Source organism: Biomphalaria glabrata, chromosome 7, assembly GCF_947242115.1.
Source record: "Biomphalaria glabrata chromosome 7, xgBioGlab47.1, whole genome shotgun sequence".
Lineage (NCBI taxonomy): Eukaryota > Metazoa > Mollusca > Gastropoda > Planorbidae > Biomphalaria > Biomphalaria glabrata.
In genome coordinates, this window is record NC_074717.1 from 46587103 (window position 1) to 46600896 (window position 13794).

The 13794-nt window shown below is 34.1% G+C and overlaps 1 protein-coding gene across 2 annotated transcripts; it reads right to left on the reverse strand.

The window, feature by feature from the left end:
* Positions 1-279: 279 nt before the first annotated feature.
* Positions 280-13085, reverse strand: LOC106080270 (testis-specific chromodomain protein Y 2-like). 2 transcript variants are annotated; one of them, XM_056035939.1, is made up of 8 exons: positions 13026-13085; positions 10086-11217; positions 9519-9650; positions 8453-8841; positions 7695-7858; positions 6311-6521; positions 5327-5470; positions 280-4785 (listed from the first exon to the last, which is right to left on the reverse strand). In XM_056035939.1, exons 1-8 carry the CDS (start codon positions 13047-13049, stop codon positions 4624-4626), a joined length of 2358 nt encoding a protein of 785 aa, XP_055891914.1. In that variant the 5' UTR covers positions 13050-13085; the 3' UTR covers positions 280-4623. The 2 variants fall into 2 exon arrangements, with proteins under 2 accessions (XP_055891914.1, XP_055891915.1); XM_056035940.1 differs by lacking the exon at positions 13026-13085 and adding an exon at positions 12653-12782.
* Positions 13086-13794: the final 709 nt, after the last annotated feature.

Below are 13794 nucleotides of genomic sequence, written 5' to 3' on the forward strand. Positions count from 1 at the left end.
TGTCTGTATATGAAAAAAGAGTCCTTGTAATCACAACAAATTTCCATAAGGATCAATAAAGCAGGCGTTACTTCAAAAAAGAAGATGGTTGCATCCTATGCGTGTTATAAGGCCAATCAAGTCAGGCATGTCAACCAATTTCTGCAGTCATTGGCTTTATAAACAAGCTTGTGGTCCTTCATAACCACAAAAATTAACTTGTCATTTTCAAATCTTGATTTTTTTTTTTAAAGTTGTACTATTGTTTATAACTTGAAGAATTGAAAGAAAACACAAGAGTCAGTTCTCCAAATAAATAATTTAATTCTGTCCACACATGACATTCAACATCAAAGATTATATACTTCATAATACTATACAACTTGAGGGAAATACTCAATTTTATTTTCACAGAGGTAAATCAACAATCATACTTTACATTCCAAGTAGAAGTCACATTGTGTCACTAATGTCTTAATAAGAACAGAGATGTACACAAGTCTTCATTGAACCCCTTGAAGCAGTGTCTGGTCAATTCATTCTATTAATAGATTTAATACTCACTTCCAAGACTCAGACCACCAGACAGGTATAGAGATGTAGCCAGACAGCTATAGAGATCTAGCTAGACAGCTATAGAGATCTAGCACTATATTAGGTTCTATTGAGCTGTTTAACAACTATGTGGATGAGTGCAAAATAATAGATGAGCAACTGGTGAGATTCTGATTCTACAAAGCAGTGGTTCAACTAGTTACTGACAGGAGAGAGATGAAATGGTTCAACTAGTTACTGACAGGAGAGAGATGAAATGGTTCAACTAGTTACTGACAGGAGAGAGATGAAATGGTTCAACTAGTTACTGACAAGAGAGAAATGAAATGGTTCAACTAGTTACTGACAGGAGAGAGATGAAATGGTTCAACTAGTTACTGTCAGGAGAGAGATGAAATGGTTCAACTAGTTACTGTCAGGAGAGAGATGAAATGGTTCAACTAGTTACTGACAGGAGAGATGAAATGGTTCATCTAGTTACTGACAGGAGAGAGATGAAATGGTTCAACTAGTTACTGACAGGAGAGATGAAATGGTTCAACTAGTTACTGACAAGAGAGAGATGAAATGGTTCAACTAGTTACTGACAGGAGAGAGATGAAATGGTTCAACTAGTTACTGACAGGAGAGAGATGAAATGGTTCAACTAGTTACTGACAGGAGAGAGATGAAGTGGTTCAACTAGTTACTGACAGGAGAGAGATGAAATGGTTCAACTAGTTACTGTCAGGAGAGAGATGAAATGGTTCAACTAGTTACTGTCAGGAGAGAGATGAAATGGTTCAACTAGTTACTGTCAGGAGAGAGATGAAATGGTTCAACTAGTTATTGACAGGAGAGAGATGAAATGGTTCAACTAGTTACTGTCAGGAGAGAGATGAAATGGTTCAACTAGTTACTGACATGAGAGAGATGAAATGGTTCAACTAGTTATTGACAGGATAGAGATGAAATGGTTCAACTAGTTACTGACAGCAGAGAGATGAAATGGTTCAACTAGTTACTGACAGGAGAGAGATGAAATGGTTCAACTAGTTACTGACAGCAGAGAGATGAAATGGTTCAACTAGTTACTGACAGCAGAGAGATGAAATGGTTCAACTAGTTACTGACAGGAAAGAGATGAAATGGTTCAACTAGTTACTGACAGAAGAGATGACACTTCACAATAGCAATGTAATGAAAGTCTAGCTTGTAAACTTCCAAGAAAAATATTTAGAACAAAAACATTTCAAGAGCTTGATTCCACCCAGCAAGTACAGGTACACAGACTCAAACCCACAACCTTCTCATCAACCACCTTAGAAATGACATAGAAGAAGAAAAAAAACCTGACAGCCCAAAATTTGAAAAGGAATTTATCCATCTAGAGATCTTGATGGTAAAGCCAGACGATAACTGATGTATGGTGCTTTTGGTACACACTTTTAATCAGCACACATTATGTGAATACCAAATCCTGGCTGTACTAGTGTACCTCCTGGCTGTACTAGTGTATGTGCTACTGAAACAACTGAATTTCTTTTTTTATTTTGCATAATAACGTTGGCACTAAATATCTGATAGAAAGATGTAGCAAAATTAACAAAAAGTTAAAGTAATCTGGTGATTAATGAACTTTGATTCATTATTATCAACAATATCTGAATACCCACAGATTACCAACTGAGATTACTAACATTTAATTGCAGGATTTCCTTTCTCTACTAGCACTATACAGACTATTGTATATGTGTCATTAAGAAGTATAATGTTCATTGTCAATCTCTTAAATATAGAATAGAAAGGTGTAGCACCATTAAAGTAAAGTAAACAAGAAGTTTGATAATGTTTATTGACTATCTGTCTACTGTCTGGCTACCTTTGGGTAAGCCAAGATTATCACTAAGTACTGGTAGTGAGTTCTGAGTGACAATCCTGTAGTTTTCAACATCTCAAAGTCTGGATGAATAAAATGCCACCACAACATATAACAACAGATCCGTTTCTATTAAAACCAGCTCAACATGAACAACAAGGCTAATGATGAACGCGTTGAGAAGAGGCTCCAGACACAGTGTAGGGAAGACAACCCAGACATCAATCCAACCCAACTTTCCTATCACAAGATCAATGAAAATAAACATTCTAAACAAGACCTGAAAGACAAGATCAATACACTCTCCTACATTAAAAGAATGACCACTCAAGCCCCATGTTAACATTTCAAAATATTTACAGTCAAGATACTAAATTAGATTACATTCATGCACATGTAATGGTTTGTCATCATCAAATACACAGTACTTAAAAGGAGTATTGAAACAAATAAAAGTCAATGGCCCACATCATGCTAGTAACAAATAGAAAAATATTGTATAAGTTCTTACCAAGATACTTATTTCAGGGGACAGGCTTGAGAAATAAAAGTTGTAGACTAATCACCAATTATACAAGGCACTACGACTAAGCTGAAAATATGGTCTGCAGAAAATCAACACTCCTTATTACAATTCTATAGGGAGACTGTAACATTTATAAAATGTTCAAATCTTTTGAGTCCCAAGTCTGTTTTATGCAAATGTCACAAATTATTTTAATGTTAATTAAAACCTTAGGTAAATATATAGCCTGCTTTTGACATTTTTCTTTATTCCTGAACCTAACAAAAACTTGCAACTGGACTACATGAGACTTTTCTTGATTTCATACTTTATGGAGAGGTCTGATGAAGCGCATTATAAATTCTTTGACCTCTTTAGGACCATCTGCTATTTTTACTGTCTGCAAATAATAATCTGATAGGCTTGTTCAATCTTTGATACCGTACCAATGAAACTTTTTTTCTCTTCTCTATGGAACAATTCTTTGTTGTATATTCTTGAAAGGCCATTATATTTCCCATCTTCAAACATTTAATTTCTTAGCCTTGAAGTGTACGAGTCAAAATATAGATTTACAAAATGGCATGAAATGAAATATAATCATTCAAAACTATTTGAACTTAACTGCTATGTGATCGGATAGATTACTAAAGACTTTCAAACCCCACCTCTCCCTCTGTAAAAAGTAAAGTAAAGTTCCCCTTTCAGACCTTGTGGTCTATAGGGCAGATGATGTAAAGGTCATCTGTTTATGCGACCTGCGGTTTACGAGAGTGTCATGTGGCCAGCACAACGACCAACCGTGTTTACTTTTCCCCAACTAATGTCAGGTACCCATTAGAGCTGGGTAGACTCAGAGCCGCCCAAAGATCCCGAAATTTAAAAAATCTCAGGTCTTCACCAGGATTTGAACCCGGGAACTCTGGTTCAAAAGCCAAGCGCTTTACCGCTCAGCCACCACACCCCCTTTCCCCCATGTAAAGTTTGTATTTTTAAGCAACTTCATCATGTTTCTCACCAAAGATGCTATTTTAGATCAGTCTTGCTAGTCAAGCCACAATTTTAAGATAAACCAAACTCTAGAAAAAAAAAAAGTAAGGTTACCCTTTTAGACCTTGTGGCAGATGATGTTAAGGTCATCCCTTTCTTTAGCCAACGGTTTAGGAGTAGGGTGTCATGTGGCCAGCAAAACCACCAAACACCTTTACTTTCCCCCCAACTAAAGTCAGGTACCCATTTCAGTCGGGTGGACTCGGGAGAGGCACCCTAAGAATTCAAAATTCCAGTCTTAGCGAGATTTGAGCCCTGGATCCCTCGCTTGTAAGTCATGCTCTTAACCCCTTAGCCGCCGTGTCCCCAAACTAAACTGTAATAGAATGAAATCACTGCTTACAACTGGCATCAAACTATTAAGCTATTTCAGGAGGACGCACGACTAGAACAAATTTTCAAAACAGAATGAAAAGTTTGGGCTTTCAAATATCAAACAGAAAGAGAGGGGGTCAAAGCACTGCGATGATGTGCAAACCAGCTACTGTGCAGTGGTCAATCAAGTGTTACACACTAACTCACAAAGATAACATACACAATGTCCACAAGTCTATTACAGAATGTGAGTTGGGCATGAAACATTTACACTCACTGTCTCTCAATGTCCTAATGAAAGAGCATGATAATTACATTCAACATTTATATACATCTATATACAATGTCAGAAGAAGTAACATTAAAATGTAAAATTTTTCTCATTACTAATATAGGCTTCAATTGTCCTTTGACATTCAGTTGATGTCCACCTCTCCAGTAGTAGGTTACATTCAGTCTCATTGGTCAGTTCCATTTTGGTTCGATGGTGACTCCGAATTAAAAGTTTTGTAGCTTCAAGAGCCTGGAAAAGTCATATATCAACCATTAAAACTGTTCTAATGCCTAAGTAACAAGATTGTTGGGCCTAATCTTAATATAAACAAGGCAATAACAAGTCTTGTGTTACATTTACTTAAAAAATGCATGTCTTGTATGTTAGATTTGTGCATGTTTATACGGGCGGACTGACATCATCCAGCTATTTTGCTATCAAGTCAATATGTGACAACAATTAAAGCTAATTTTTGTCCTGTCTGTCATTCTATTTGCTATTTATTTTTAAACAAGGTCCAAGTTTAAGTTATATACAAACAACTATCTCAGGTTCTGGCTATCAACAATTAAAAGACATGAGTCAGGGTCCAAAGATTTTTTTTTTTACACAGAAGTTTTATAGTCAGAGTGGACTTTACACTTGAAGTACCACTTCCCTCCCTTTATTGTTACATTAACTTAGAAAAACTATCTACAACCCAATGTTAGAAAATGTTAACAAGATGTAACCACGATTCATTCTAAATAATGTCAACATAAAAACTTCAATGTCATATCAGAAAACTGACCTTGGCTGAACAATTGGCCATGTTTTGAGTTCTAGGGATGACTTCTTGCATCATGAGAGTGGGCCAGAAGACTTGAGAGACTAATCCCTGCTGGTAGGCCTCCATGGCTGTAATCTTTCTACCTCCATATAGTAGCTCATTGGCCTAGAGTCAACAACTTTTTATGGTCAATAGTGTGTAAAAGAGACTATTAATTAACTGAGCACACTCTAGGCAAGGATATGTAAACTTGGATATCAAGAACAAACATTAAATGTAATCAATAGAATGGATCAATGTTATTAAGAATTTTGAAAAGTATTCTAACCACGTGGGCATTTGACTACATGTGGACAATGTTATTAGGATGTTATTTTTTTTTTGTGTGTAATATGTTGAAACACAACATATTTGTTCTGAATCTAAAGAAATATGATACAGTTAAAATTCATTTTCTGTGACACAGGGCTATGCTAAAATTGTGAAGAGATCAAGTTGATTTGATCTAGTGGATTCTGTGCTCCAATGTAAATGTAACACAAACGTACTAAAGAATATAGCACAGAAATACAGTATACCCATATCCCTGAATTACAATATTTGTTGAATTCTTTAATGTAATATATGAGTTTAAATTGAGTTTTTAAAAATTTTTGCATTATTTTTCTTTCTTTACAGATTTGTGCGATGTTAATGTGGGAACAACAGATCATCATTATCTACATCCATTCATTACAACTTGATATCGACAGAATTCTAGTGAAACATTTCATCCCAAAGACCCGGCGGGACACAAACCCACACTCCTCAACTTAGGGAACTGCTTTGCATTCTAAATCATTTTAAATACAAAGCCTATAATTACTGATTTACAAGTTTTATATAAAGGAAATTGAAATGATGGTCTTTAGTTTACATATCATTGCCCTACAACTGAAGCACTACATGTTTTCTGTAAACTTTCTGTTAAAGGAAACAAAGAAAACAAAATCAAACGGTACTCACTGAAGGCAGTCCTACAGTTAAAGGGAGTGTGAATGAGGAACAACCTTCTGGTGTTTGAGAAAGCTGGGAGTAAGGGAAATGGAAAGAAGCTTTATCACTGGCATAGACCACATCACATAGAGCGAGCAGCGACACACCCAGTCCTACGACAGCACCCGACACAGCGGCTATGATAGGCTTAGGGAATGTAATGAAGGTTTTGGTCACTTCTCTGAAATGTAAACAGATTAGGTCTCAATAAACATACATTATCTTATCTAGACATTACTTCAAAGAAAATAGTTCTTGTTTTTAGATATATATTTATATATATACTTCTCTGAAATGTAAACAGATTAGGTCTCAATAAACATACATTATCTTATCTAGACATTACTTCAAAGAAAATAGTTCTTGTTTTTAGATATATATTTATATATATACTTCTCTAAAATGTAAACAAATTAGGTCTCAATAAATATACATTATCTTATCTAGACATTACTTCAAAGAAAATAGTTCTGTGCTATGCAACAGCAGCATTTGTTTTTAGATATATATTTATATATATAGAGAGAGAGGGAGATAGACAAATAGGATGTATAAAATTCTTGAGTTATTACAGGCGCCTTAAACAAAAACAGAAATAGACTGAGCAGTATATAAAATAATAAGTTTTAAAACAAGTTTGCAACACATTTCATCAAATCTTATTTATAAATAAAGTTGTTAGAAGGTGCCTGTACAATGATGAACATTAATCTTAAACTTCCTAGTTTCAGAGATATATGAAAAGTACATGACTTCATGAATCAAATCAACACCATACGTTTTTTTTAAATTATATCATAGTATGTAATGTGAAAAACTCATTAATAACTTTGGTACATTCTTCCGCCCATAGGTAGAAATTAGCATTGCTTTTTACATTGTTTGGGTCATCAGTTGGTATAGATTATTATTTCATTTGATCATAACATGTGACCAACTTAGAATGTTTATATTTTGAAGAAGTATTGTAGTGACCTAGTTTCGTTTAGAGAGTATGTTAGTTTTGCAGATAAATATATTGTGTATTGTTTTTTTAGCTATGGTAAAAGTAGTGACCTAGTCAGGCAGATGAATGACAGCGGAATAGACGCAGATGGGAGAACAATATTGCGATAGGTTAGAGAAGGTTGAAAGTGTTAGAGACGGATAAGTAACGGTGGATAAGTAAGTGAGACATACATCCCATTTGTGAATAAATGCATCAATTGTACTCTGAACTCTTGATCAAGTCTATCTTGTTAATGGTAATGTTCTTTGGCTAGGTTAGAGGTGTCGATGAAATAGTATTGGATTTGAACAGCACACAAGATACTAGCCAGAACAGTATATTATATTGTTCATGAAAGATAATTACCTTATTGCGTCCGTCATTTGCCGTGCTGCCATTTTACGATCTCCAGAGACTAAGAAATGAAGATCAGTACCAGAACAGAAAACATTGCCTAAACTTGAGAACAAAACTAAGTGGCTGTCATCGTACTTGGCAGAGTTCAAAGCAGAGACAATTTCTTGGATGACCTGTGACATTCAGGACAAACTTTTGAGACAAATAAGACTTGTAAGGAGACATGGAAGAGAAATAACAGAGCAAAGGGCACAAAATAAATATCATTGTCATTATAGCTCAATTGTGTATATAATTATAATAATAATAATGGCAATGTCTTTGATTCTGAAGATTAAAGATGCGCACAGTGATTCACATAACTGCAGACCCTGCATATTTTCCCCACATCTTGTCTGCTGGCGGACTAAAAAGTTTTCTTTCTGTCTTTAATAATGGCTTTTCTTTGAGTCTCAAATGTTTGCCCTGCAGCCTTTATGAGAGCTCACCAACTGTCTCTTTCGGAGACTTTATCATTTAACTAAGCTTACTTAACTTAGCATCCCTAAAGAGTTTATCTCTCTGAGCATGACAGTTCTTAAAGAGGAATGTTTGCATTCAATCTACTAAAACATAGTTCAAACAGAAACAATTAATTGTCAATATAATTACATAAACTTGTACAATGAAACTTTAGCTGCTCAATGTTTTCCCCCATGGTTGTTATGTTTCTCATTTTGATATTTGTTACACAGCAATGTGTATCGATAATTGACTGAATGTCCTACCTGAGGATTCAAAGCATTCTGCATGACGGTCTGCGTGTTCAACCATATCTGGGTATAACGTAAGCACTTTTTGACAACTATCTGCTTATAACGGAATGCACACTCTGTCGACCTGACGCTGGTCCTCCTCTCCACAGATTCACCTCCGAAGGAGCTGGACAAAGTCGTACTGAAGAGGCTACCCCCAGCTCCACTGCTACTGCTGCAGTCACTGCCGCTAGCTCCATTTTTAACCTTCTTGTCATTCTTGTGCCCAGGGTGCAACTGTTCAGGGAGACAGTCTAATAGAGATTTATAAGAGAGAGATCCAGCATTGATAGTTTGCTCATTAACCAGGGGCTCTTCTGCAGCAACGGGATATGAAGATGGTACATCTGCCAGATAGGTTTCTGTAAGAATAAATATAGATATAACCAAGATTTTGTGAGTGGAAATGGATTACTAAAAAAAAAATACATCAATTATCATAGCCCGCACATATAGCCAAATGAAATGTTATGTGGTGTACCTTGCCACAAACATGTAAACAGAAAGTTTAGACGCTTCAAGTTTCTACATAGAAGAGTAACTTAATGAAAAGGAAATAATTTGTTTCCGGTAGGTGTACATTATTGAACATTTGGTTTCAAACCTATGTTTAAGGAGACGAGCTTATTCCGAAAATCAGTATGTTCAGTTCATAAATTTCAAACTTCATGTTCAGTCTACTTTTGTGAAATTATTATTGAATTTGAATTCTTGAGTGGATTGTTGTTCAATCTTTTCATGGTGTATGCTTGGAGAAACAAAATCATCCAAAGTTTACTTTTGAACAAGGAAATGGTCATATTATGTTCAAATCATAACAATAGTTTGCCAGTTGGAGATCATTGAACAAACGATGAATGTAAACGTTTATTGTTTAAGATAAATGAAGACAAACTAACCAACCAAATGTCCAAAAGTCATGGTTACATAAGTTAAAGTCATGGTTACATAAGTCAAAGTCATGGTTACATAACTTAGCAAGTTAAACTTAATACCTATGACATAAGGATAAACAATTCTTATAATGACACCAGCTTACCAGAAGCTTCGGGTGAGATTTGGTCTGGCAAAGAATGGCCCTGAAGTACTGACGGATCCATTCTATCGCTACTGCCAATCATGTGTTTGACTGAAGTGAAGAAAGGGGGAGGAGACGCAGAACGTAGCAACCCTGTACAGATGTGAATACTAGTCAAATATTCAAGTGAACAATGAAGATAATAGAATTGCACATAGCAATTCGATTACTCTTATGTGATACATTCTATCATGTCATATGAACTTTATTAAATAATGTTTCTTTACTAGTTGTCTATAAGACTTAACTCTTTCTCTTCGTTGATTGGACCTCATTAAATTAAATTAATGTTTAATTTTATAAACTTGACTGCGTTATATAAAAAGAGCATGCATTCCCCTATAATTCTATACCAGATACAACATTTTCTGATAACAAACAACAAAGCTATTGAAGCTTAATCATAACAGGGTAAGGAAATAGTAATGAGCAAAATGAAGAATTCCTTCGAAACGTGGAAAAATAGTAACGGAGAGAAAGAGTTAAACTAAATAAAGATTTATATTCATTTAGAAAAGCTGAAATCACCTGATTTTGACAACCAATCTTTAGATTTTTTCTTGGAATCTATTAGACTTAAACTTTTTCTCTTCCTTGCAAATTTTTTCAACTTATCTTTACCAAGCCCTGATTTGGAGTTCTGATTGTGAATCACAGATGATGTAGATTTGGATGAGTTTGTTTTCTCCTTAGCACCACTCTTCCTTAAACTGAGTTTAGTTTTGGATAGTCTATTCTTTATTTTGCTTGTATCACAGTCAGGATTTAGAGAGTAGAGAATGTCATCATCACTTTCAACGTCGCCACTATTGATATGAGACTCTCTGCTCTTGCTCAACTCTTTTAGAGGTAATGATTCTAAGCTACAATTTTGTCCATTCAAATTTAGTGAGTCATCATTATTGACGTGTTCTTTCAACTGTAATGCTTGATCACTCCGAACTTGTTCATTTGAAAGTACGAACTCTGTAATGCTATTTTTACCTTTTGAAGGCGACGATTCCCTTCTGAGGCGCCTTTTTAAAGGTTCTGATTCGGTTTGACTGTCAATTCTATTTTTTATTACTTTAGGCTTTTTCCTTGTAACAAATTCAGATTTTCTGTTTTTACTAAGTTTTGGGATGATTTGAATTTTCTTAGAGCTTCTAAGTTCATTCTCAGTTAATTTCCTTTTTTTCGCTTTTTTAAGGGATTCATGTACAACAATGTTATTTAAAATTGCTGAAACCTGAGTGTTGATAGATCGATTCTCTGTGGACTGTACAATATTTTCTGTGTTTGGCAAACTTTTGGTTTTAGAAACTAAGTTTAGTTTCCTCACTTTTACTGGCCTTGCTGTATTGTTGTCACCAACCAATAATTTCTTTTGTCTAAGGGATTTAATTCTCTTGACAGACTTGACCTTAGTGCCCATTAAGTCAGAGCTTAGATTTTTGGAATCAAATTTTTGTTCAGGAACATTTGGAACAATGTTTTGTAAAACTGATTCAGTTTTGTTCCTTGAGGATTTATTAGCTTGCTTAAAAAGCTTTATGAGCGGTTTGCAAGATTTTAAATTTTTGTAAGGCTCCCATGAATCATGCTCAGATGAGAATCCTCTCCAGCGTACAAGAAAGAGTGATTGAGAGCCCACAATTTTCTTGCCGAGAATCTGCTCCACCTGTAAACAACAAAATCATTTGCATTACAATCTATGGTGGGTAAAAAATGGTTTGTGCACTACACAAGACCATAAAAAGAGTACATACAAGGTTTGTAAAGGGAAAAGTATCAAGGGTGAATACTCCCTTTATTTCTAGGGAATACAGTTTGACGATATCACAGGAATGCATCGGGGAGTAACACACAGTGATCCCTCGTTTCAGAGCAATGTACAGATTAATCAACTGTCTCTACTTTGGAGAAATAGTTTTTAAAAAGATACACTTTCTTTGTTTCACACCATTCAGAGAGATACACATAGACACGTTCTCAATTTCAGAACAATACACTTTTTTAGAGAAATACACATATAGTATAGACATTTTCTCCATTTCAAAACAATACACTTTTTTAGAGAGATACACATAGGACATAGACACTTTCTCCATTTCAGAACAATACTTTTTTAGAGAGATACACATAGACACTTTCTCCATTTCAGAACAATACTTTTTAGAGAGATACACATAGACACTTTCTCCATTTCAGAACAATACACTTTTCTAGAGAGATACACATAGACACTTCCTCCATTTCAGAACAATTGAACAAAACACTTTTGTTTAGAGAGATACACTTACAAAACTAGAAACTTTCTTAATTTCAGAAAAATAAAATTACAAAAACACACTTTCTCCATTTCACAACAATACACAAAAAGACACTTTTTCCATTTTAGTGCAATGCACTTTTCAAAGAAATTGGCTTTTTTATTTGATAAGAGGATGTCATTTTAAGGCAATACACTTTTCAATAAGGATTTTGCCAATCTTTCCAATAAATATATTTAGATGTTTTTGTGTACATCTTTGATCACTTTTTTAGTCTTAGTCCTAACATACTCTATTTCAGTGTAAGTGTAAGTCTTCTTCTTACCCTGGACTTGGTCTAATTTATCATTATGTATTATTATATCATGACATATAAAAATATGCTTATAAAAAATATATATTTTTTTATAGAATATAGATCTATGTCTATTTCCAGGTCCATGTCTAGAATAGATCTAATTCTTTTTTACAGGGATAGAGGAAAATGTTCTAATTATATACACTAATATTATTTAATATAGCCTACACATCTTCAATAGATGACAATAGTCTAGAAGATTATAAATAATAAATTGTTACTATTATATAACTATAAAAATAATTAATGACTATAATTAATATAAATATAAATTATAATTAATAGATCTAGAATAATCTAGAATCTAGATAGTCTAGATCTAATTACTAATTTATAGTAATTTCTAATCTAGAGTGACCGTGTAGAGTCATATTCATGGATCTAGTCAATTTCTAGTCTATGTCAATGTCTAGAACTTGCAACTTCAATCAAGTCCAAATTATTTAATTTTTAAATCTAGCTTTAGAATTTAGATCTAGATTTACCAAAATCATTTAGTCTAATATAGATCTAGATCTTTAAACTGATGTTGGATAAGATTAAATATCTTTATTGTGCTAGGCTAGCCCACTTTTAATAATTCTTTTTAGACATCGAGTCTAGTTTATTTGCATTGAGCCCATTGGTTAAAAAATTTGGCACGACAAAATCAGAATCAAGACTCATTTTTAGTTTTATTTCTGGCTAAACACTGTGCGTGTAAGATAGACTATTTAGATCTAGACAAGATTCTAAATGAATTGTATTTTTAGTGATACATAAAAAATGCGTGCGTTTTTTTATGTCTAATAAAATCGTTAGTTTTAATTAGATCTAGATCGAATAGAGTAATTAAGTAACTACAAAGTCAAGATCTACCTCGTATAGTCGATCTTCCGCCATGTCGACAATACAATCGTGGTCCTAAATTCTAAACACGGCAGCGTAAATTTCGACCGATAGGTGGCGTAATACCTTTCTTAATGAAAATACTGGGGCTCTTTAAAAAATAATTTTATAGCTCTAGATCTAATAACCTCATTTATATAGATCTATTTTGTTAGCTGATAATCTAGACTCTATATAGTTCAAGATATATTTGCAGTTTATATTTTTAATTAAAATTCAAGGATATAGATTGCTTTAAAAGTACAACAAATCCACTCGCAAATGCTACGAAATTGTTAAGTTTTGCCCCCTGTTAAACTTTAAAACACGTGCTTCGGATATAAAACTCTGTAGAGAATATTGGAGAAGACATTGTTTTCTTTTACCTCACACGTTTCCAATAGTTCTACAAGCGTTTCTATATCAATCCCTGATATATATTTTCTAAATCCTGTTCGCCATCGTCAGTGCAGGATTAAGACATACTCTTAGGCCACCTAAACTACAGCTTAGGGCTCTCGCTTTCGTGAGGAATAAAAAAAAATACGAATAATAACAATAATTATAAGTTAGAGATGTATTATTTCCTTATTTACGTACTGGACTTAAAGTGCCTTATATCTCAAATAGTTTAGCTTATCTTATAAATTACAGACTTCATAAGAGAAGATTATTACGTCATACGTGAACTGGTGTCAAGACTCATTTTCTCTCTAATATATGTATGTGTCATGCTAAATGTACACAAGTCCTGGGCAAT

Excerpts from the sequence above, each read along its gene's own strand:
- LOC106080270 (XM_056035939.1), bottom strand. The coding sequence starts at position 13,049 with ATGGCGGAAGATCGACTATACGAG. Across the intron at positions 9,651-10,085 it reads AGATTGGTTGTCAAAATCAG|GGTTGCTACGTTCTGCGTCT; the intron begins GTGATTTCAGCT and ends ACATCTGTACAG. Across the intron at positions 7,859-8,452 it reads AGAATGCTTTGAATCCTCAG|GTCATCCAAGAAATTGTCTC; the intron begins GTAGGACATTCA and ends TGAATGTCACAG.